Source organism: Notechis scutatus, chromosome Z (genome assembly GCF_049901735.1).
Source record: "Notechis scutatus isolate UNSWTSFEM ecotype Mainland chromosome Z, rNotScu1.2, whole genome shotgun sequence".
NCBI lineage: Eukaryota > Metazoa > Chordata > Lepidosauria > Squamata > Elapidae > Notechis > Notechis scutatus.
In genome coordinates, this window is record NC_142025.1 from 104281216 (window position 1) to 104306462 (window position 25247).

General features: G+C 39.5%; 2 protein-coding genes across 3 annotated transcripts in view; both read right to left on the reverse strand.

The window, feature by feature from the left end:
- Positions 1–25247, reverse strand: part of LOC148129037 (vomeronasal type-2 receptor 26-like) — a 600870-nt gene that overhangs the window by 179794 nt on the left and 395829 nt on the right. The window lies entirely within an intron of this gene.
- The window catches only part of LRRC4B (leucine rich repeat containing 4B), a 129678-nt gene continuing 122044 nt past the window's right edge, over positions 17614–25247 (reverse strand). For both annotated transcript variants that reach the window (XM_026669513.2, XM_087948071.1), the window contains one exon: positions 17614–22286. In XM_026669513.2, the coding sequence (XP_026525298.1) occupies positions 20292–22232 (1941 nt within the window). In that variant the 5' untranslated portion in view covers positions 22233–22286 and the 3' untranslated portion in view covers positions 17614–20291. The remainder of the gene's footprint in view (positions 22287–25247) is intronic.

The window sequence follows — 25247 nt, forward strand, 5'->3', positions numbered from 1 at the left end:
GTGCTGGCTGAAGCTGATGGATGCTGATCAGTGGTGGGATTCAAATTTTTTTACTACCGGTTCTGTGGGCATGGCTTGGTGGGCATGGCAGGGGAAGGACACTGTAAAATCTCCAATCAGAGGTGGTATTTGCCGGTTCTCCGAACTACTCAAAATTTCCACTACTGGTTATCCAGAACTGGTCAGAACCTGCTGAATACCACCTCTGATGCTGATATTGAAAATGTCCGAGGTCAGCCCTTGGCCTAATCTTAGCAGCTTTGAAGGGAGATTTGTTGGTGAAGAAGTTTTAAGTAATAAAAAACTATACTGTTTTCTTTTTAATTGACACTAGAGGGTTACGTGCTGTGTTTTCATTCATTTAAGGAGTCTAATTGCAGCATTAATTACTAAATTTTATAATCATAACTGTGTTTTCTTGTAGGCCATTCTCCAACAAATGTTCTTCTCCTTATAGTTCTTTCTTTTCTCAATCTTTTCCCTTCCCTTAGCATTGTATATCTACATCCCTATCATTTTACATTAGCCTGTACACAATGTTATCATCTTCCAGCAGGGGTGATTTTTCCTCTTTGGCAGAGCATCTTTTGCTAATATCAATTATGATTAATTATCTCATGAAAAACCATTGCTGTATTTCTGGATAGCGTTCTGTTCTGTTCCAGTTTAGATTCTAGATACTTTTAGCTTCAGCATCAACCCAGTAATATAGATTAAGCTGAGAAAGTAAGATGTTAGTTTTATAGTTGATAAGAAATCTAAAACTATGTTTTATTTTGTGAATCATTCTGCTGCATTTATAAATCTTGATAAAGGCTATCAACAACATACTATACATTTATGGCTGAATATGTCCCATGTTTTCCACTGATTCTTCCATCTCTTAATTTTCCCCCAACCACAAAATCAGCACAGGAAGGAAAAATGGAAATGCTGTTCAATGTTACCCCTTATATTGGGAGAGAACAATAGAGCAGATATTTATCTACTCCATTGCAGCCCTACCCAAATTAGATTCATTACATCATATGAACATTTGCTACTTGTTTTGCTGTTTGCTATTTGAATCTTTTTCTAAAACAGGAACATGATTCCATGAGCTAATTCTCCCTGCACACTTGTTTTGAGAAAGCTCTGACCCTTTATAAGTTCTCCTGTAAAGAGTTTGAAATTAACTGTAATACCTGGTTCCCAACTTGATAAAGATTCAGAATATCACTAGTTAAACAACCAGTTACAATCTTCTTTGTTACTGGTGGGAAACCTGTCTTCTCCCTCATTCTCAGGAAAGTCTAATCTCTTTTTTACCCCAGTGTATATGCGGATATATAATGGTTCTGAATGAGAAATAGTTTAGATGCTGGAATTTTCGTAACCTTATATCTTTCTGCTCAATAAATCTTGCTTAAGAGACTCTATGAATCGTGCTTGGAAAGAATCACTTTTAGTTTTAGGCAGCTGCCAAATAGCCTGACATTAACTTTTATTAAGCACAAGGGTGTGGAACATTTTGATAGCCTATACTGTACTTAACATTTTGAGGACTGCTGAAAACTACGCGGGGCAAGGGGGAAGGCATTTCACAGAGCTTGGCAGGATGAGTTTGGAGAGAATGGGATGAACATATTTCCCATTTTTAACAGTTACTTCCTTCAAAATGGCAATAAACTTTGCTGTTAATTTTCAGCTCATGATTAGGAGCTCCAAAATTCCTTTTTTTCTTTTTTCTTTTTGCACTTGAGTCAGAAGCACCAAGGTGCTTCCAGGTTGAAAGGATTAGTCAGTAACAGTATTGACACCTAATTGGAGGCTCCTTTCATATTCCTGGCAGGAGCTGGAGTGAAGGATGAGAACTCAACCCTGCCTCACTGCAACTCTTGGGTCTCGAACGTGGGCTTGCTAATTTCTTGCTCAGTGTTCCAGCAACTCAAGCCACTGTGCTCCAGGACAAAGTTCTTTAAAAGGGTCGTATACATGTTACTTGTTCCAATTTTATGCCTTTTTCTAAAAAAAAGAAAAGAAAAAAGAAAAGAAATGAAAGCAAACCATTTAAGGATTTTTGGATTGTTGGTTGGGGAATTCTGGTAGTTGAAGACAACATATGTTAAAGTGGTTAAGTTTGAAAAGTACTTCAATAATGTTAAGGAAAATAATCAATAAACATAGAATCTTTAGAAATGTGACATGTGTTATAAATTGTTTTTGCTTTCCATCAAGTTTGTACAATTAAGTGTTACTTTTAAATAATATACAAGTTTGTTTGTTTTTTTAAAAAAAAACAGAATTAAAATAGTATCCTGGAAACTGCTATCGCTCTCTTCTTTCCAGAAAAGGTAAGTTTTTCCATGATCTGAAAACTTGGAAGAAATTCAGGAAAAGAGGGAAAGGGAGTAAGTCTTATACAGATTTTCTTTTTGAAGGAAGGAAGGGAGCAAGGGAGGGAGGGAGGAAGAAAGGAAGAAGGGGTTAATAATTCTGAAATAAACAATTTTTGTAGAACAAGGGTGTTAAACTCAATTTTATTAAGGGTTGTGTTTGATCTTGGAGGGCTGGGGAGAGCATGGCCATGGTGGGCATGTCAGATGCAACTGTGGTGGCCAAGTGCTAAGGCAGGACTGAGACAGTCTCTCACTCTCATTATAATCTCCTTCCTTCCTTCCTCTTCTTTTTCCTTCCCTCTTCATTCTCCTTTCTTCTTCCTTCCCCTCTTTCCTTTTTTTTCTTCCTTGCTCTGTTCCCATCTTCCCTTCTTTTTCTTTGCCTGACAAAGGCTTTGCTCAGTCTTCAACAGTAAGGCTGGTGCATGCAAACAAGCAGCGCACCAGGGCCACGGACAGCATTCGTTTCTAGGCCCAGTTGATTCCAATTCCACGACTGGCCTTACTGTTTGAAGGCTGAACGAAGCCTTCAAGTGAGCGAAGAAGCACTGTAGGCCTTTCATAGCCATGTCCAGCCTGCCAGAGTTCTCTGTGCCAGGGCAGAAATGAGACCCTGGCTGGCTGGGAAGGGGCATCATGGCTGCTCAGATGGCTGCCACCGCAAGCAGCTTGAATACTTCAACTGAAGTTGGTGGTTGCCACACTGTGGGCGAAATGAGAGGCCCTGTTCATTTTCCCACAGAGTCCACTGCCACTTGAGTGGGGAGGATGAGGAGAAGAGCAGTGAGACCCAGGAAGTTGGTAAGGCAGGGTTGGCTGCAGGGGTGGGATTCTACCAGTTCGCACCTATTCTCTAGAACCAGTTGTTAACATTCTAAGCAGTTCAGAGAACCGGTTGTTAAAAGAAATTATTGGCCTAATCCTGTAAGGAAGGAAGGAAGGAAACATTCTGGTGGTTGCTTACAGAAACTGCCTCTCCGTTAACCCTTATGGCATTCTGGGCAGGACTAGACTTCCTGTCTCAGAAATGTCTCTGGAGTTTTTTTTCCTCTTCTTTGCTGGTACTTTGCGTTTGTGGAGTGACCATTCAAAGTTACAGTGGCACTGAAAAAAGTGACTTATGACCATTTTTCACACTTACGACTGTTGCAGCATCCCCACAGTCATGAGAGGCCAGGCGAGGAGATGCGTGCCTCGATGTGAGTTATATTGAGTTGGCCATGCACAGCCAATAACATGATCATCAAGCCATGTCCACCCAGTCACATGACCAACAAGCCATCCCCACCACCTTAGCCACGCCCACAGAACCGGTTGTTAAAAATTTTGAATCCCACCCCTGGTTATCTGGTTGGGAAGGGGGGATCATGGCTGCTCAAGTAACTCCTGCTGCCCCCACTGCTGCCAGCAGCTTGGATCACCCAGTTGAAGCATGGATCACTCTCTCTCTCTCTCTCTCTCTCTCTCTCTCTCTCACACACACACACACACACACACACACACACAGAGGTTGGATCAGATTGTATTCTTGCTCTCTCTCTCTCTTGGTCTCGCTATGGTGGCAGTGGCCAGCTTGAGTGCCTGGACTGCATCTGAGCTGAAGAGAGTGGAGGTATAGCAGCAGGCTTCTCTTCAAAGATCACTCCAAGTGCCCCATGTGCATGCAGATGCCCCATTTGCATGCAGCTATGCTCTGTGGGACAATGAGGTGTCGTTAAGTAGTTAAGTTGAAAATAGTTGTGAGGGAAGGAGCAGGAGACCAGCAGTGCAAACATTTTTCACACTGAGAATGAAAGTTTCTGGGTCCCTGACTCTCTGCAAAAGAGGATGGGTCCCTGAACCTGTGTGATATTATAGCCCCCACTACTGTCCATTCTCAGCACGAAAAACATTTCCAAGCAAACTCTCCCTTCCTCAAAGACAAAGAAACAGAGGCAGATAGGAGACAGATGTTTGCAAGGTAACAGAGTCCTTGTGGCAGGAAGGGAGGGAGAAGCATGAAGTACCTTAGTGGTTCGGGGAGAGCCTGTTGAGGGCCTGTTCTATCACTAGCTCCTCCCCCCATGGCCTTCCCCACCCTGAGATATGTGCACGAACAGCACATTGGTATTCTTGAATTGTGAGTTCTTAGGAAAGTATCCCCCTTGTGTGTTGCAAACAGCTATTTCCAATGTGGAAAACAGGACAAGCAAGTTCTTTTGCTGTATTTCCAGGATGAATTAGACCATGGCAGGGTCCCTACAGGAGAGCCCTTTTAAGGATCATGTATATAGAAAAGCAACTAAAAGCAACTCTGTTCTTAAACACTAAAGCTGTTGCACATAAAAAAACAGAAGAGTTCTGATCAACTATCAGAGCCATCATTTTGACAGTTGTGCTGTACTGTTGTCTGTGGACACTCCTACAAATGCAAGCATGGGATAAACTGAGCCTGGTTTGTTCTCAGTCTTTTAAATGGCCACAAACTACTAGCAAAAGTGACATTTGATCACAAGGTAAGGAGTCTTCGAGAAATGTTTCCCCCCTTGCATTTGACCATCCAAGAAGGGACAGGAAAGACAAAGAAAAAAAAAGGAAAGAGGGGAAGAGAGCAAAGAAGGAAAAAGAAAGAAAGAGGGGAAGGAAGAAGAAAGAAAGGGGAAGTAAAGGAAAAAAAGGAAGGAGATTATAATGAGAGAGAGTGAGGATCTGAGTTAAATCCTACCTTAGCACTTGGCCATCAGCAATCCTGCTGCCTTTTGCCATCCCCTTGTCTCCTCCTCCTGACTTCTCCTGGTGGTCTCCCATCCTATCACTGAGGATGCTTTGGTTACAAAGCTGGGTCTCCTTGCAAGGAAAGGGAGTGAGTCTCCCTCTGACCCCCACACTTTGCCCTCCTGCACACACACCATGAGCAACCTGGCCAAGGAGAGCGAGCACAGCAGCAGTGGGAGCTGGCTATGCCCATCATGGCCCCCTGAAGTCAACCACAATCCTGATGCGGCCCTCAATGAAATTAAGTTTGACACTCCTATTCTATATCATGATTTATTTACTATATTGGATTTCTGGTCAACAGCTATAATCAAATTTGGCTTTGATTGGAATTGAGCTGGGCTTTCAGCAAGGAAGGATAGTTTGGGAATATAGATAAATATTAGCAGGAAGTGGATCAGCACAATAGTGTTGAAGCCAAGCTGGATACTGCATTCATACAATATGCTTAACCAGATTTCTAAATGAACCAGATTTCTTGGAGGTTGTTTCTAGCTCCATGGACTTCTGTAAAATTGGTAATGTTGGCAGTGATATCAATGATTGGCAATGATATCAATCTCTCCAGCTCTTATTGGCCAGATTTGGTGCTGTCGACATGCAGAATTCCTCTTCTCCAATCATTGGACATTGTCACCCATGGCCATTTTGACAAGAGGCTGAAAATGAGATTGGACACCTGGCTTTCACAGAGGCATCTGAGGCATCTACTTATGTACTGTATTGTGTGATCAGAACTTCACAAAAATCCATTTAGGAATACATGGGTGCTTTACATACCAGTATTCTCTGGAAGAGTTGTATATATGCTTCTAACATATGATGCTAGTTCTGCCCCAAATGTCTATATTATGCTATATTATAACCTTTCCACAGCTTCCACCAATAAGGCCCTTCACGTTGCACTGCTTTGTACTATTTTCATTGGAATGTGTGTGTATCATTTTGCCTACTTTAAATGCAAGTTTGCATTTTTTTTTTTTTTGGTGGGATGTTTCTGGTACTGCCATTCTTTTATAGTTTTTATCAATTTGGGAGCTGAACAAAAACTCTGTCAACTCCCACTTCCAAGCTTACAGGACATATGTAGAGCCAAAGAAAAGAAAGGGAGAACTTCTGACGTACCTCCCAATCTCCGCATCATGCCTTTAATCCGTCATTTGGACTACTTTTGAATATGGATTTACAATCTTCCAGAAGAGTGATAAAAAGGGGTGGGCTTCAAAATTTTTAGCAAAGGGTTCTCTGCCCAGTTGCTGGGTGGGTGTGGCCATAGTCTCCTCACACGCCCTGCACTTATCTGCATCACAATGGGCCGCATGAGGACTCCTAGGAGGGGTCAGGGGCCAGCCAGGAGTGGGATTTGGGGGTTCTCCAAACCCCCAGCAGCCCACCCCTGGTGATAAACCTGTATCCAAAACCTCACAGATCATTTGGATGAAATGAGAGGAACTTTACTCAATATGATAGGCAAGATGTGTCCTGCTTCATCTTATATATTCCAATGTTCCAGTCAGTGGTGGGATTCAATTTTTTTTACTACTGGTTCTGTGGGCATGGCTTGGTGGGCATGGCAGGGGAAGGTTACTGCAAAATCCCCATTCCCTTCCCACCCCACTAACCTGCTTTCCAGTGCCGTTTCCCTGTACAGGGCAACCAAAGAAGACCCAGCCAATCAGCTGGGACTCGGGAGGCAGAGAAGAGATGGAGGTGGGGCCAGTCAGAGGTGGTATTTGCCGGTTCTCCAAACTACTCAATATTTCTGCTACCGGTTCTCCAGAACTGGTCAGAACCTGCTGAATACCACCTCTGGTTCCAGTACATGTCAGTGGGCTATGGGAGGAGCACAGAATAAAATGAATGGGAAGTCTTCTGCTTCATTCCATACCTCCTATTCCATCCTGACAATATTATTGTCAGGATATTTTTGGACATCAGAATGCCGGTCTTCCAGGAGACCAATAGACCTCTGTCAGAAGTAGCCTGCATGCCAAGATACCAGTATAGAGTATATCCATGTCAAACAGTGACCTGAAAAGTGGCTACAACCACCTTCTCCAATATTTACCTTCAAGCATCCAAGATCTTTCCAACAAATATTATGGTTGTTTTGCCAAGGGTAGAATATGGAGGGGAATGCAGCCAAAGCAATGAATAAAATTGCTATCTTGAACATCAAAACAGTAAGGATGGCCCTGCTCTCAGGCTCATTCCTGAAGCAGAAGAGAGCTTGGCCACCAGAACAGTGAAGATTAATTTAGTACATTTTTCTGTCATTTCAAAGACTGAAGGAATGAACTTTAATATAGACATAAGGAAGAGCTCCCAATTGCAGGGTCCTATCCAAATTCATGTAATCAGTGGCTTTAAGGATTTCAGGTTACTATTTTTTTTCTTTTATCAGCTGCTTGATTTTGACAGATACCTGGAAGGTAAGAGTAATACGGTCCTTTCCAATTGCATTTGGCCATTGTAATATAGACAAAAAAAATCAGTTTAAGTTGAGCAAGAACTTAATAATTATATTTTCTACATATCTTAATAAAATTAGTGTTCCTTTTGAAAGGAAAAAATCATGACTTTTGGATAAAAGGAGAGTCACCCATCACTAGATCTGAAACAAATCTGTACATTTCTGAAAATATCTAAACAAGTGCTGAGCAAGCTGTTGAGCACTCAGCTAGAATCATATCGCTGTTTTCATAGTTACATTATGAAATCTCACTATTTTTATGACATAGAGATGGCTACCTAATCTTCCATGGCATGGAGAATTACCTTGCCTCCCAAGAGAAGTCAAGGAAGCTTTTTAGTCTGCTCAATAAAAATGAGTTGCAATATACTGAATTTCCATGCTCAAGGTCAGGCAATAATCCCCTTGCCAATGAAGCAAATAGAAGAGTCTGTCTTCATGGTAGCTACTTTGACCAAAATGAGAAGCAGCTCATTTGTAGATGCATTTTTAACAGAAGCATGTCTTTCCAAAGTGAAAGTTGTGCTAGGTAATCACCTCAGTTCCAAATGGTAGAGTGGTGGTTTATCTAATGAAGCAGATTTTTTTTTACAACACAAGTACCTATTTCTTTTGTATAGGAAAAGATGGAAACTGTTTTCAAACTAGTCTTTCCCCTGCTAATTAGATTAATATTCATGGTGGATATCTGTGTGCCTGTTAGTTTCCACTATTTAATGGTTAAATGCTTTAGTTGCCAAGATGCATCAAATTAACTTCACTGAGAATCTTTCCTTGCTAATGAATGATTTGGAACAATTTGGCAATGCCAATTTTATTTCTGGCTTGTATGATATTAGCTCAAGTCACATTTTAAATAATTTTAGCCCATTCATTTGTGCATTTGATCCATGTTCCTCAAGCCTTAGCCATCTTGCTGAAGTGTCCAGTTGGGAAATATTTGCAATGTTACCTCCTCTTAAGAAGAACAGTTCTTAACAGCAGGCCAGCCTTGATTGCCAGTGATAAATTCATTACCTAGGCAATACTAACATGAAAAGATGTCAGTATTGTGAGATGGGAGGTAGGAAACATCCACTATCAGCTCTTAAATAGTTGCCCAGCCATTAAACAATGTATTTAATTAGACCAGTGATCCCCAACCTTTTTTATGCCGTGGCCCGGTACCGGCATCAGCTGGGCGCCGTGTCCCGGTACCGGCATCAGCTGGGCGCCGCCAGCTTTTTTGATGAAAAAGTGCTTCCGGTGACCTCCGGAAGCACTTTTTCATCAAAAGATGGCGGCATGCGCTCGTGAGCTTTTCCGGTAGAAATGGCTTTACCGGAAAAGCTCACGAGCGTATGCGCCGCCATCTTTTGATGAAAAAGTGCTTCGGTGAGCTTTCTACCGAAAAGCTCACCGGAAGCACTTTTTCATCAAAAAGATGGCGGCGCCCAGCAAACCAGTGGCCCGGTAGGACTTGTTCCACGGACCGGTACCGGTCCGTGGACCGGTGGTTGCCCACCCCTGAATTAGATAACTGGAACACACATAGAACAGCAAAAACAATCAACCCTTATGCAGGTAGGAGACTACATCACCACGACAAGGATTAGATTCAACTAATACGAAACGTAAGTGAAGGTATTGAGTGGGCTGGTACTTTAATCTTCCCCATGAAACTCAACTCAATGAATTGACTGATATCAGCATTAAGGGCCCTTCTGACAGCATATTTTGATATCAACTTGCCAGATATCCAGTTCTGACCACTAAATACTACAACTCTATATTGGAGAGCTTTCTTGTTGTAAAGCTGACAACAAGAAAAATACTAATATTTCTTCATATTGTGGGATGGAATGCAACTAAACATATATTGGGGTGATGTGCTTAGCCATCTTTCAATTAACAAAGCTCCACCTTGGAGGTGCTCTGGAACTACGACCTGTTTGCCTGTCAATCTATTTCTAAACAGGGATTTAGAACTCTTCTGAAAGTGAGAGAAAATAGTCTGGCAGATAGGTTGCCAGCGTGGAAGAGGAAGCTGCCCAAAAGTCATCACCATCCCCCCCGCCCAAGAAATAGTCAAAACTACAGCAAAATTAAACTCCCAAGAAGCAGAAAACTTGAATGTGCCTAATGGAATCAGGACCAACAAAATATAAATGGTTGAATTCAACTCTTTCATGTTTAAAGGAACCTTCAAGAGAATTGTAATAATCCTGTTTTAAAACAAAGGCCTAGATCTCTCTCAAATTAAAACCTTGCTTATCAGGAGTGAGCTCCACAAGAGCTTAAAAAGTGCCCATAATGGGCAGATACCTTTGTGGAAGTCAGGTGCCTCAGATCTTCTGTAGTAAAGGCCAAAAAATTCACGGAGAGCAGTGCCCAACAACAAAAAGGGCAAGAGACCTGTTTACAGTAGACTAAAGTGTCCAAAGATGTTGGGAGGAATCCCATTCCTGATGAATTCACAACCACATTGTCAGTGAAACATTCAGTATTTTATTTATAACAAAAATTGTGTCAGGAGAAAGAACACATTACTTCAAAAATGGAACAGTTAATGCTGACTTTGAGCTGACGTTAAGCTATGGGCTGGTGATGAAAGAAAACCTAGTGAGGATTTTTATATGCTTGCAATCAGGAGATAAAACCTTACCAGTCTCAAGGATCCAACAGCCAGCTTTTTAAATAAAATAAATCAAGCAGTTTATTGACCAGCCATGCTTCATAGAAAGGGATTTAAGAAGAATTATCAAATCTAGATTCTTATTCAAATAGCATCAATTGATTACTTTGTCAATTCTAATGACATTCTTAAAACCATTTATATTAATTTTCTAGATAGCTATGTTTTCCATTGATTTGACAATAATATTACTGTATGAAATTTTGTATTCTGTACGATATTTTATGGCATGGAGTGCTGTACAGCAATAAAAGGTTTGATGTATTTCAAGTACAGTCTTGAAACTGTGGCCTTTGATCCTGATCTTGCTTTATAAATTGATAAAAATGCAAATTAAAGCACAGATTAGATTCTCAGGTTAATATTGTCCCTATTGTAAATATAATTTCACTCCTTATGATGATTGATGATTCAAGTACAATTTACAATCATAGGGAAATCAGAAAAAATAAACAATTTTTTTTTAAAAAAATAAATGAAACGGGGAAAAAGAAATAAGATAAATTCTGTTGACCCCACACTGGTTCACTCTGAAGCCTGTAACAAAAGTATATTTAATAGCTAAACAAATTATAGTGATGCTCTCCAGATATAGTTGAAGTTTCAAGTCCTGTCATCACAATTAGTGTTCAGATTAATTTGATCAATTTGATCAGAACTGGCAAAATGTTTTATAACACGTATTGTCATAGATTAATCAACTAATCTGGCACTTTTATAGACTTGCCTATGACCATGGTGCACGTAACAGAGCCAGGATTATTCTGATTAATCATGCATGGATAAAAAATAGACTATATACTATAGTCCCAATTAGGAATCCTAAATTATTTGAGGACATTAGCTTGGGAAAAGTTGCTTTATGTCCTTAAATTCTAGCACATATTTAAATAGAATTTAACCATCCATCTTTATATTTTCAAAATATGTGGGGGAACACAATGAGAAATGGCTACCATGCCATGGTACATGAGCACCATTTATTGAGGAATGATTCTAGGGCAGAGGACATTTCTTTTTTTTCCCTTTTTTTTCTTTTTTTCTTTTTGGGAACTTCCACATGAATTATGGTTTCTTCAGCTGGTTCCATCTTGGCATGAGGGACCTCTTTTCCTTTCCAGCTTACCTTAAAATGGCAGTGACATACCATAGCATTCTCAGTAGACAGAGTCTAAAGTCTCTTACTTCTGAAATATTTAATAAAACATGAGCCCTTTATCTTTTAAGGCTGTTCATTTTAAAGAGTACATCCCAGAAAACATCTGAAGGTGCTACCTTATCTTTAAACCCCATCTCAAAACTTACTTTTTTTAGTGCTATCTGTGCTTCACATGCTCTCCCACAACAAGCCATAACCAAGTTTTAAATATTGTTAGCGAGAATCATCAGATGCATTCTTTCTCATTTGTTTTTTTTAGTATAATTTTACATTGGAAGGTAGTCACAACATATAGTTCCTTGTATTTAAAAAAACATAGTTCAGTTTTCTGGGATATACTTTACAAAAGGCTAATGAGACTTAAGGAAGCCCTAACCAGAGATTTGTTTTTAGATATCAAGGCTACAAGGCAGTTATTATCATTTTGTACAACTATTCATTTTGGTGTGATGCTTCCAAATGGATAGTTTGCAGAACTGACAATCATGGATGTCTTTTCTATCCTTAATAGATTTTTGTCTGGTGACAAGATAGAAGTAATATGAAAAGACAGAATAGTTTACAAATGAAACATAAGATCATGTGGTTATTCCCCCCCCCCTCTTTAAAATTCTGTGAATAATGCAGATAGTCACATAACATAGACACATATCCACCAAGAAGCTTCCAGATTGAACTTTCTCCATTTCACTGGCAGAATCCAAGGGATGCCATGACATTTCTGCTACTGTTAAAACAACTGGGAACAAAATATCCATGTGGCATATTACAAATTACTCAAAGATCTATTGGAAGAGTCAACTTTACCATCTACAGTGCTCCTCCTCTAAAGTTCTGTACACACTGGTAATGTAAATAATAATAACAGCAGTAGTAGTATCAATAATATTAGTAGTTAATTAATTAATAGTGTCCATCAAGTTGTTTTCAACTTTTAGTGACCACATAGATACAATTTCTCCATTATAATCTGATCTTTCAGGTCTTCCATCTGTGCAGCCCCTATAATTGAGTTTATCCAACTTGCTGCTAGTCATCCTCTTATTCTCTTTCCTGTCACCTTTCCCAGGATTCCCTTTTCCAGAGAGCTGGGTCTTCGCATCATTTGAGCCTGGTCATTTGTTTCTCAAGTAAAAACTCTGGGTTAATTTGTTTGATGTTCCTTTCTTGGCTACCCATGGTATTCTCAGGAATCTTCTCCAACACCAAAGTTCAAACGCATCCATACTCTTCCTTCTTTAAAGTTCAACTTTTGCTTCCACGGAGTACCACAAAGAAGATCATGGCTTGTACAATTCTGATCTTTGTAGGAATAGACTCATTAAAGCATTTGGATATCTGTTCCAAGGTTTCTGTTGCTGCCCTACCAAATGCTAATCTAACTTTCCCACAGCATCAATATGTTTTGGATAATTGATGATGCCACATAGCACATTAAATTAGGACGTATATTATGGTGTATAATTTGTGTTACTTTCCAAATTCTAGAACCAAAGTTCCCCTCACATGCAAACAGATTTTCCTGGCATGTAAGGCCCCATTATCAATTCAGGTTCATTGAATCACCCAGGAAAACATTATCAGTTGGTATTGAGAAAGTGTCCCTTTTCAATACCCCATTAATGGTTGTCATATTTGTAAATTTGGGTTTCCTTTTTCCCTTGTAATGCAAAAACTAAGGTTCAGATAAAAATTATTCCATTTTAAATGGCTGATCAATAAAAGCTACTCCACTGTAGAACAGCCCTTACATTTAGAACAAAAAAATTCCAGCGTGCCCAGAAAATGGAATGAAGGATAAAAATATATATAGATTGGTTGTAATTACCAATAAAAGCAACTGGAATTTCAAAACTTGCATCCATAATTAGTGGGAATGTTGAGTTCAAATAATTTCCTTTTTATCTCTGGAAATCAGAAAATGCAGATGAGGGAAAACAATGGTAATTAGAAGGTAATCTCCAGCTTTATCTTTTCTTCAAACATAAGGGGAGCCACTATCTAGATTATCAGTGTTGGTAGAAAGATGTTTAATTTTTCTTCTGCTGTTGGTTTCTGACGGAAAATCTTAAAACACATCTTAAAGATATGCTTCCTTCATTTTGTTCAGGGCTTTGATGGACATGCTGGAGAAGTATGTTTCAAAAAAAGATTCTGGACAAAGAAATTGATTGGAGCTGGACAGAAATAAAGTTAGATTTAATTTAATTTTCAAGTTAATTAAATTTGAATTAGTTCTTTACAGTTAATGTGATTATATCCCATTATTTTCCACTTTTGTTGTACTAAAAAAAAAAAAAAGGAATTACAGGTGGTGACAATGTTAGGGGCTCAAGGATCATCTTTAAAATGATTTGGGGAGGGGAAGGCTGCAAACAGTCCGAGAGCTTCAGGTTGTGTATTTCTAATAGATTGCTTCATGGAGGCGGGAGAAAGGCAACAGTTCTCCAGGAAAAAGCCATTGTGGTCACGAAACTAATCAGTTGGAAATGTTTTAAAACAAAGAAATACCTTCCTGGTTGAAACAATTTAGGGCCCCCTGTGGAGTAAAACAACTCTGAACCTTTAATATCAAGAATGCTAGACACGGATCTTAAGTATCTTATCTATGCTTGATCATAAAATATAAGGTTAAGGTTCAATCAGTTTTCCTCTTTCTTCTTGAACTTGTCCTTCAGTAGAACAAATATGAGAGTTGAAAGGTGGCAGAAGTTCTTTTCGAGCCAGAGAAATATGGAAACTGCTTCCAGGCTGATTTTTATTGTTCAACATGCTGTGCCTTGCAGATCCAAATCTCACAGCACAGGTAATGCTTTGAAAGAACAGCACATACTGACTTGAAACAACTTTGCACTCCCGGGTGGAAACACAAAAATCAGCATAAATCTCGTTGGGAGAATGTAGCTGCCTGTTGTGCATCTCAAATTAATGCTAAGAAGCCAAGGGAAGAGCTTTTTTTACCTTACTATTCATACAAATATATTCCCTCTGCTCCCACTGAGCAAAGGTATTGATAATGTTCATAGAAACACAGAGTAGACAGTAACAGAAGGATTTTGATTCTGAATCTGAATACAATGTACCAGCCAACATCCATTTATATTAGTTTGGGATTTCTTGGTTAAAAAGAAGTCAGAATTTTAGGAATAAAAGCATAGAATGCATGGAAGTTATTGCCCAAAATCTTTCAAGTTTTTGGCATTCACAAAGATATAAACCAGTACACTTTCAAGAAAATATACTTGCAGTACCTGATGCACTGATACTGCACCTGTTTGCACATATACATACCTCCGCTTTTCTGCAGCACTACCAAAGTCTTCTTTCTTCCTGTGGTACCAAATTTGTGGGTGAAGTGTATACTTTAAGAAAGAATGACTTCTTCATCCCACACAAAGATCCCTTTTAAATTGTACAAAAGATGCAGTTCCACATGGCTTTGGGAGAAACTGAAAATCAGGTGACCATTCCAAATGTGTGTAGAATTGCACTACACAATGAATAAATGGGCAATAAAAAGCCATGTCCCAGGAATACAAACCTAAGTGATTGTTAGGCTGGAACAGGTTTAGTTTAGTTACATGCAAGTATGATTAGGGAGGCATGCATCCATTTTGATATGTGAAAGGAAAGGGGGAATAGCAGATACAGTATGCTGAAAGGCAGTTGGTTTGAACCACAGGCACCAACATTTTATTTTGATTTTAAGGAACAGGAACATAACTGCTGTGAATCTGAGAACCAGTTTGGTCTAGTGTTTAAGACATCAGGCTAGAAACCAGAAGACCATGAGTTCAAGTCCTGCTATAGCCTTAGCCAAAGGTGACTTTGAACCAGTCACTCTATCTCAGCCCAATCCACTTCACAGATTTGTTGTTGTGGGGAAAATATGAGGAGGAGGAGGAGGATATGTTGGGTATGTTCACCACCTTAGGTTTGTAAAAATAGTAAAGGCAGAATATAAATTAATAAATCAAAAATAAATCTGGTCCTAGAGCTTCAGTTGCTTGTCAGTACTTCCATTAAATTTGGTCAAGCAACATGTGTGTAAAAATGTTATTACAGAGGTATCATTGTCTTCCATTGCAGCTTTTCTCCCATGCCTCTGATCTTGTGGAGCCTAAGTAGGCAATCAGTGGTCCCCCAAATGTAGCTGAACTTCAGTTACCAGCAGTCTCATTAAACACTGCAGGACCAGTGATGAGAGATGCTGGGGGTTGTAATCCAAGAACATCTGAAGGAGCACAATCTCTATCTTCCATTTTTAAAGCAGTCTTCTCCAATTGAATGTCTTCTGGACTTCAGTTTTCCAGAAGATGCAGCTAATATGCTATTCCTTCTTCAGTAAAGTAAGCTGGAAATGTTGGCATTTTCCCACATTCTTCATCATTCTTCAGCATCTTCCTTGTTTTCTGTTGACCTAGTTACTCAATTGTTCTCCTTGTCCCCTCCATTGTGGTCTGCTAATCTGTCATCTTACAACTGTTTATTACTATAACCAATGCTCCACCTCTCTGCTTTATATTCATCTATTGTTCTCCCTAGGATCTTATTGCATACAGTAAATATTAAGCACCGCTACCCACATTCCTCTAAAAAAAACCAACCACACATATTTGATGTTCCTCTTCTCTACAGTTCTAACCTTTAAGCTTTGTTTACAACAAACCACTAGATCAAGGCAGGATATTCTTAGTCCATGGGATGCATATTGCCAAACAGCCCTGTATTTTGTTATCTTCAGAGGAGTTATAGATATCACAGCCATGAAATGTGGAATATTTCTGATTTTTAACTGTTTTTTGAAGGGGAGCTTCAAAAAGCAAAAGCCTTCACCACACATCTATTGTATCCCTTAAATTCTTCAACCACTTAAAAAAAAACCATACAGAGAGAAAAAGGACCCGAAAAGGGGTCCAGGCCTCCAATTATGTCCCTGTATCTTTAGTTATGCCTCCTTCATCCTTGCACTATCTGCATTACAAAATATCCATTACCGCATTGAGGGATACTGGTTTTTATCTCCAGTTTCTCCCTAACTAACCCTAATAAAGATGGGGAAAGGTTATTTGCTTTAACCAAAGGTTATTTGCTTCTAGGGAAGGGCAAGGCTGAGCAATTGGGTTGGGTTTTTTGTTTTTTGTTTGCCTTAAAGTAACATATAGGATTTATAATTGGATCAAGTGCTCCATGTAGTCCTGACTTCAATTTGACTGTCGAGGGAAGCCATTTTTGGACCACCTCTGTGTGGTAAATTGAAATACTTTCCTCTTTTCCCCCTGATCTCTACTGTCTTTGAAACACATCATGGTCACTGTGAATCTCCCCTCAGTCAGTTGTTCTTCTTTATAAACACTTTTCCAAACATTCTACTAAATGTTTGTATGAGAGAGATGGTGCTTTCCTAGGGTTTCCCTTTCTTTTTGCTGGAATCCACTTCTGCCCACTGTTCTCTCCTAGCAATCTTCGCTAATTCAGGAACTTTCGATACCTCTTATACCTTGCTGACATGCCATGTTACTTTTCTGTTAAGAGTTTTCTTCCCTTCAGGCAATCTCATAACACCAGCTGCCTATTCCTAATAGTAAAGTATGGCTGTTTATCTTATCAAATCTGCAGCAAATAAGGTGAATCATCTTATCTTTCTTATAAAGTTTCCTCTCCTCATAATTTCTTTGGATAATTACAATGGAAACCAGAAACTTTTCTTCTAGGATTATTAGGTAAAGAATTGGGGTAGGGAGGGAAATGGAACTTTGTTGGTATAGATGTTGACAGCTGCAAAAATCTTATATGCCCAAAAATGGAAAGAAGCATTAACCCTCACAATGGAGGAATGGATTGAGAAGATGATGGAACTAGTGGGGATAGTAATGGAGTTAACTGCATTAATTAGGGACAAGTATGTAAATAGTTTTATGGTTACTTGGAAACCACTTCTGGATTACCTGTATGAAAGAGGGGGGAAATGAAATTTTGACTTTAGATTTTGATTATTAAATGGGTACTGGTATAGAAATGGCTTGTAGTTACTATTTGGCATAAGTTAAAAGTTGATACTTTAACTTTGTTTAGGTAATTGAAAAAAATTGGGAGCTATTGCTTTTTGTTTCTTTTTTCCTCTTTCCCTACTTTAACTTCTCTATCCACTTTCCTTCCTATTCTTTCCATTGTCTCATTTGTATTTTATATTAAGAAAAATATTTTAATAAAAATAATATATTTAAAAAATTATTTTGACATTACTACCCAAAAAAGATGAACAGAGAGAGAATCTTTTTTTTCCTTAGTGGAAAAATATTCCATGTTTTGTTTCCACATTGAACCCACCCACCAAAAGATAATGTCATTTCTCTGTGTGCAACCCTGCAAGAAAAAAATATACAGGATAGCTCATTTTTTTCACCCTTTTTCAAATTCTTTTTTTCATATTTTGGCCATATTTTTTTTTGGGGGGGGGGTCTTGACTACAGCAATCTTCTCCTGTCTAGTCATATGTTGTCATCCCTCACCCACTTTCATTTTTTCATAGCATTCACATAGCATAACAGATCAAATAATTCCTCACTTTAATCCTTCAGCAACCTGATCTAATCCATATTCCTTAAATATCTAGACCATCTTTATTTATTTTTAAAACCATTTGTATGACTGACCCTCTTAAGCAGTTCTGGGCATCTCACAATAACAATTACAATAAACCTTCCCCAACTGGATGTCCTCTAGATGTACTAAACTCTCCAAATCCTCAGACCATCTTTTTACATAAACTGCCTGCCAATTCAGAAGATCAAGTTGGGGAGACAGTGTTGGTTCTATCCTATCCCAAACATTCATGCCTCCTGTAAGTTTTGCTTCTCCAATTCCCAGATCTCTTTTGTGAAACAATCTTCTGGAGTTTCCTTCCATCTTTTCTTCGATCCAATTTTTTCCCATGAAAGTTTGAAAGTTCTCAGTCTCCCTATCTATCACAGCTTTCTCCAAATATTCAGGTTTCCAACTGGAATGTTGGAAACTATAGTACCGACACTTGTGAAGGTGCAGCAGATTGCCTTGTAATACCTAATTGAAATAACATAAGTTACTTTCTTCTGGTTGAAGTTTAAATAATGTGAAGTCTTTAGATGTGGGAACTTTTCTTCTCACATGATGGGTAGGAAAAATCCGGTCTTTCAAAGGTTGTTGGACTACATCTTTCACATCCCATGACTACTATCAATGATAGCTGGGACTCTGTGGTTTCCCATAGTACCATAATATGTAATATTGGTCTTTTTCTTTAAATGCTTAGTCCTTGGGTCTCCATATAAGAAAGCAGATTCATCCATAGAGATCACACTATATTCCCTATGATCGGGAATGATATGAATGACAACTGTTGAATCCCCCCTGATGTGTGTTGGTGAGAAATTATGTTATATTGCAGTATCTCCATCTCTACCTCATTGATATTAGACCAGTTCATGTGTGATGACCAACCTGGTTCAAAGAAAGCAAAGAAAATCATGGATTCATATATTATGGCCCCATTCCCAAAGTCTCTAGTATGTACTATCTTACTTTCTCAGACAGTGACCTCTTCATTAACTGGCGGAAATTAAAGTAGGATTCTACACATGAGTTCTTGAACATAAATGCAACACCCGAAGCAATCAAATGAATGCAAGAACCCACAATCCACATACACACTCTTATGACTTGGTAGCTTAGCTTAATAAGGTCAGGAACAGGAAGAATGGGGTTAAGTAAAAGAGAAGTACTAGCATATACCTTCCTGTACCCCTACATACATTTGCACTGCTGCTAAAATCCATCCTTAAAATGCATTTTATGCATTTGAGTAATAGTTCACATTTATTCCCCCCACTGAAAAAACCATCCTAGGGAGGATTGGAAACATCTTTATGGATTTTATTAAAATAAGAAACTCAGACCAGACCCCAAAATGTCACGGGAATCCACAGGCCCCTTTTTTTCTTTTTTTTTCTTTTTCAATTTTTTTAGGCCAGAAGTGCAACCCCCATCAAACCCAACATTCCCACCCCAGATTATTACAAATTAAAAAATACCTCCATACCCCTGTGTCTCTAGGGAGCACATTGGCTGTGCCTGCTTTCCCATAGTAGTAATACTAGTCGTAAAAAATTTCCCGAAACCCTGTGTGCCCAGCATCCCCACATGCTCCAAAGGTGGGGCGGGGCAGGGGTGGGGATCCTGGCACCACTATGACCTCCCATTTCTTTATTTAATTTATTTATTTTGTATATCCCAATGGATGAAAATAGAATTTTGACGGAAAGTGGCTCAAAATAAGACTTTTTAAAAACCCCTTTCCCATTCCACTTGGGTTTTATTCTTCTTCCTAAAGATTATTCCCATGACGTTGAAAGGAAAATGTCTTCCCTTCCTTCTTTGTCACTGTCATTGTTCCTTTTCTTTTCTTTCTTTCATTCATTTCAAAGTAAAACAGCAGGTAGTTGGATACAGAAACAGCCCCATCTGTATAAAAAAAGTCTCCAATGTAAAGGGAGGATGGTAGAAAAATAAGAAAAGGAAGGGGAGAGAAAAAAAGAAAAGAAAGGGAAGATCAGGCAGAAGGTGAGAGCAGTGTCTTGTTTGCAGAAGAAAAAAAAAAGAGAACATAAAACGCTAACTTGGTGAGAACCAAAGGTATCTACTGGTGGAGGCTTGGGATCCAAGATCTGCCATGGTGGTGGAAAGACCTGTGTTTGTTTGTTTGTTTTTAAAGTGAGGAGAGAGGAGTTGTTCCTCAACATATTCCTCACTGCATATACTAATCCATTGCCACCCTCCCACCACAGAATCACTCCCCTTTTCCTCAGGCTGTGGCTGTCATATCTGTGTCTCTTGGACATTTTCTTTAGAGCTGCTCTTGAATAAAAGAGGTTCATGGATGGAATTGAGCATGGGGTTCTTGGAGCATGTGAGGGGTCCACCACCACTATTGTTGTTGTAGTGGGCCTTGAAAGCAGCATAGTGGTTGAGGTGGTCATGCTCAATGGCAGGAAGCGCAAGATGGCTGTCACCAGGAGCTCCAGCTGCTGCAGGCAGCTCATCTTCAACATTGATGATCTCAATAGTGCGGGTAGGTCCGTGATGCTTATGAAGCTGGTGCTGCTTACGAAGTTTGTAGAAGACAATGAGCATCACAGCAGCCATGAAGGTAATGGCTACAAAACAGCCAATGATGATCTTAGTAGTTTTCATCACATCATCCAAATCTTTCATGCCATTCTCTGTGACATCAGTGATTGGGATAGTAAATGGCTTCTCAGTGCTGCGTGTGCTGCGAGGAGTCAGTGAAGTAGTGGAATAAGTCATGCCCCAGCCTTGGGAAGGTGTTGGCCCAGGTTCCTTCTTTGTGGGAATTGATTCTTCTTGACCAGGATCCATGGTCTCCACAGTTACAGTAGTGAAGTAAGTATAACCTGTAGTGGCTGGATCCACAGCTGAGACATTGAGTGTGGCTGAAGCAGTGGTGTTGCCAGCTGAATTAGTCACCATACAGGTGTACTGCCCAGTGTCTTGGACTGTCACATTGGTGAAGTTGAGTGTGCCATCATGAAGGACAGAAATGCGCACCCGATAGGAACCATGTGTCATCAGTGTGCCATTGGGTGTGAGCCAGTTCACTGATGTCATGGAGGTTCCTGTTCGGCACTTTAATTCAGCAGCCATTCCCTCAGTCACATTAAGGTCAGTTGGAGGTTCCACTATAACAGGGGCATAGCAAGTAAAATGGCTTTGATCCAGCTCTCCAATATATCGTCCTTTCAGGTTTGGTGGGGCATGGCACCGGGCACAGCAGGTAGTGTTGTTTGGAACTGTCTCTTTGAGCCACCAGCTAAGCCACAACACATCACAATTGCAATGCCAAGGATTATGATTGAGGTGGACACGTTCTAAGCGGTGTAAAGGGGTGAATAGATCATGGGGCAAGGACATCAAATTATTGTGGGAGAGATTGAGCTCTTCCAATGACTTAAGGTCATCAAAAGCATTGCGTTCAATGGTGGCCACTTGGGCATGCATCAACCACAACTTGCGAAGGCTAGTCAGACCTTGGAAGGAGCCTGGCCGGATCATGTCCAGGCGATTTCCAGAAAGCTCAAGTTCTTCTAGCCGCACTAAGGCTGTCAAATTTGGAATATCTTTAAGGTTGCACATGCCCAAGTTCAGGTACCTCAAATTGACCAAGCCTTCAAAAGCCGCTTCTGAGATATACTCCAACTTCTTCAGCTCTCCAAGGTCCAGACGCCGCAAAGAAGGGACTCGATTGAAGGCATAAGAAGGGATGCTTTCAATGGGATTGTTTCTCAGCCACAGCTCCCGCAACTTAGAGAGGTACTCAAAGGCCTGTGTGGGGACAGTGGTTAGCCGGTTGTCAAAGAGCTCCAGTGTATTGAGGTTGGGCAAGCCGTTGAAGGCACCAACCTCAATCTTACGGATGAGGTTCTTGCTAAGTTGTAAAATCTCAAGATGACGAAGATGCTTGAAAGTATCAGTCTTTATCACCTGGATGTTATTCTCCTGCAGATTGAGGTACCGTGTGTTGATTGAAATGCTCTCAGGCACTTCCACCAGCTCCCGGCGTGTACAGATGACCCGGCTGGCTTGGTTGCTGCAGGAACAAGCAGCTGGGCAGGAGGTGGGGGAGGCTCCACCCAAAACAAATGATGGCAGCCAGAGGGAGATGAGGACAAGATGTTTCCAAATCATTCTAGAGATGCCGGGGGCCAGCCAAGGCTTCCGAGTGCAGCGGCGGGTGGCCATGTCCAAAGCTCATGCTTCAGTGAACAGCACGTTTGATGCTCAGATCTTCAGAAACTGGGAAGAAGAAAAAAGAGAAATAAGGCTCCCAAACCAGATATATTTATAATTAGAAGTGCTGGAGTTCAGGAGTTATTTAGTGAAATGGATTGTGGGCAGTTCAGGACACAGGTAAAGATTTTTTTTTCCTATACTACTTGATTAATTATAGAAATATGGAATTACTGCAAGATGTAGGGATGAAAGGCCACTGGCCTAAACTGGATGGTTTTTTTAAAGTATTAAAATAACTCTCTCCAAGCTGCCTCAAACGATTCAGTTTCTGTAATCACCTCACCTTTTTCTATGACTTTCTTGAGGATCTCACCTCTACAATTTGTGTCTAGGATACTGAGACTTTCTGGCCCTGCTGTCTTCTTCTTTTTACTTTGTCTCAAGATGGGAAGGCAACTATTTGTTACCTAAATTGAAATTTTTGGAGGCTATAAAGTGAGTATGACCATATCACACCTGAAATATAGAGACAAAGTTTGAGATTATAGAGATTATAAAATATAGAGAGAGATGGGAAATGTAGGCAAAGATATACAGATGAGAGATAGATAGATAAGACATCAGAGAGAGAGAGAGATGAGAGAGAGATAGAGAAGGAAAGAGGTGATAGATATGATAAATCTACAGATATAGAAAAGAGAGATAGATAGAAAAGAGGGATGAGAGAGAGAGATACAGAAGAATAGAGATATGAGATTAGAGATTAGATAGATATGTAGATGATAGATAGATGATGATGATAGATAGATAGATAGATAGATAGATAGATAGATAGATAGATAGATAGATGATAGATAGATAGATAGATAGATAGATAGATAGATAGATAGATAGATAGATAGATAGATAGATAGATAATAGGTATACAGAAAGGCAGGCAGATAGATGACAGATAGTGATATAAAGATAGAAATGATACGTATAATTCTACTCCTGCGTTAGACATGAAAAATCAGCTGGATGACCTTGGGCCAGTCACTCTTTCTCCTCACAATGTGGTTGTTATGATGAAAATAAAAAGAGGAAGGAATACTAGATATGATTGCCATCTTGAGTTATTTATAAAAACAATAAAGATAAGATATAAAATAAATGAATATAGAGATATATGTGATATAGATATATAAATAAAGATAGAAAGAAACAGCTGTGGGAAGCCCCCACCCTAGAAGAATGAAATATTTTGGGAAATATTAAAAAAGAAATATTTCCCCTAAAGGAGAAATGAAAAAATCTTAAGGGAGACAAAAACCAGCCCCAGTTTCCCGGCCCCAAGCAAAAACTGAGGAGGCCAGCTTTTTGAAATTGCAGATTTGGCAATCCATTCAGAAAGACTGGGTCAAGAGGAAACTCAGATAAGCAACAAACAAAAGGTTGACAGAATTAGCTCAAACAGGCACCTGGATTTGCATTTCCTGTTTTGCCTATAGAGCTAGCCATGACCCCATAGAAATCTGACAACAGCCAATAGAATATTAAAGGGCATGTTCTTGCACAGGAACAGGAAGCTCAAACAAAGTCCCCAAAAATGGTATGAAAACCCACCCACTCTCAACTCCATTTTGTCAGCTGTGACCTATTCCAAAATCACATGTGTTTGGTGGGTTTTTTTCATCAATAAATGGAACATTTCTTTCCAATCAGCCTCCAGCCTCCATTTTATTTCCAGTGCCTTTCTCCCAGATCAGAACTGAACTAGATGGATTTTCCTTTCAACAAAGCTATGTCTACTGTAGGGATTACACTGTTTCTCTTGTGTAGTTTTTAATCAGTCATGCCAAGACAAGAGACACCATGGGCTGCAATAAGAGAATTTCCTAGTCTTGTGTAACCTAAGGACTCTATGAGCCACAAAAAGAGAAAGGGGGAAGGAATGTGTGTTCTGTTTCCATCCTTGTGGTAACACAGTATTATTAGGAAATGCCCCATTTGAGTGCATGCACAGCATGCAATTCAGATTGTTTATCCAGTGGGTCTTCCATATGTAGTATCCTGATCACCATATTGGTCAATAGTCTTGCCAATAGTGCACTCAATAGCGTTGCCAATAGTGCACAATAGTGTCATATCTGAGTCATAAGGAGGCAGTAGCTGGACCAGTGAATGAACACCGATCAGATATTAAAGGACACAGCACAATTGTATACATTACACAGCCTGCTATATATCACTATATTAGACTACTGTAAAATGCAATGGAAATTGCTGTCCTCTGATCAACAAGAAACTACTGGCACCATTTTGCAACATGTCTAAGCAAAATATATAGGACAATTCCCTGCAATCAAAAAGTAGACTTTTAGGCTAATCAGAAAGATAAATCTTTAGATGCTAGTTTTCTTCATGGAGAGAAGTAATTGCATGTTAAAATTGCTATTACCTACTGTTTTCAGTAGCTCTATTTTCACAACTTATTTCTAGTAGCTTATGCAAAATGCTGTGTTTTGCAGAGAATGTTGTGTAGTTCCATGATTAATCCTGGAAAATGCTTCACCTATACAAAGGAGAATTTGATTTTTTTAAAAATCACCTTCTAAGGTTTAGAAAATAACTGCTTCCTCTTCCCACCACTGGAAAGGATGATTTGTAATCAGATTTCATTACTAGCATTCATCCTGCTAAGGATCCATCATATAAAGAAATTCCAGAAATTGCTTCCAGTTTCTTTTGGCAAATAGGCAGTGAAACAGTTTAAGCTAGCACAATAGGACTTGTTCCAGGCCTATCCAGCAAAAATAAAAACTCTAAGATTCAAGCACAGGACTTGTCAGCCTAGTTTTAAAACCCCTAGTTTTTATTTCATTTGGTGAAATATGCCTTGCCATTTCTCAAGTTCTGTTTTTCTACCTTCTCCTCTTTTCATTTTCTTGGTTTTGGAGGCAAAGCTTCACAGCATTCAGCAAGTTAAACTTATGAAAAAGGAGATGCATTGAATCAGTGCCACTGCTTTTTTCTTTGCACATA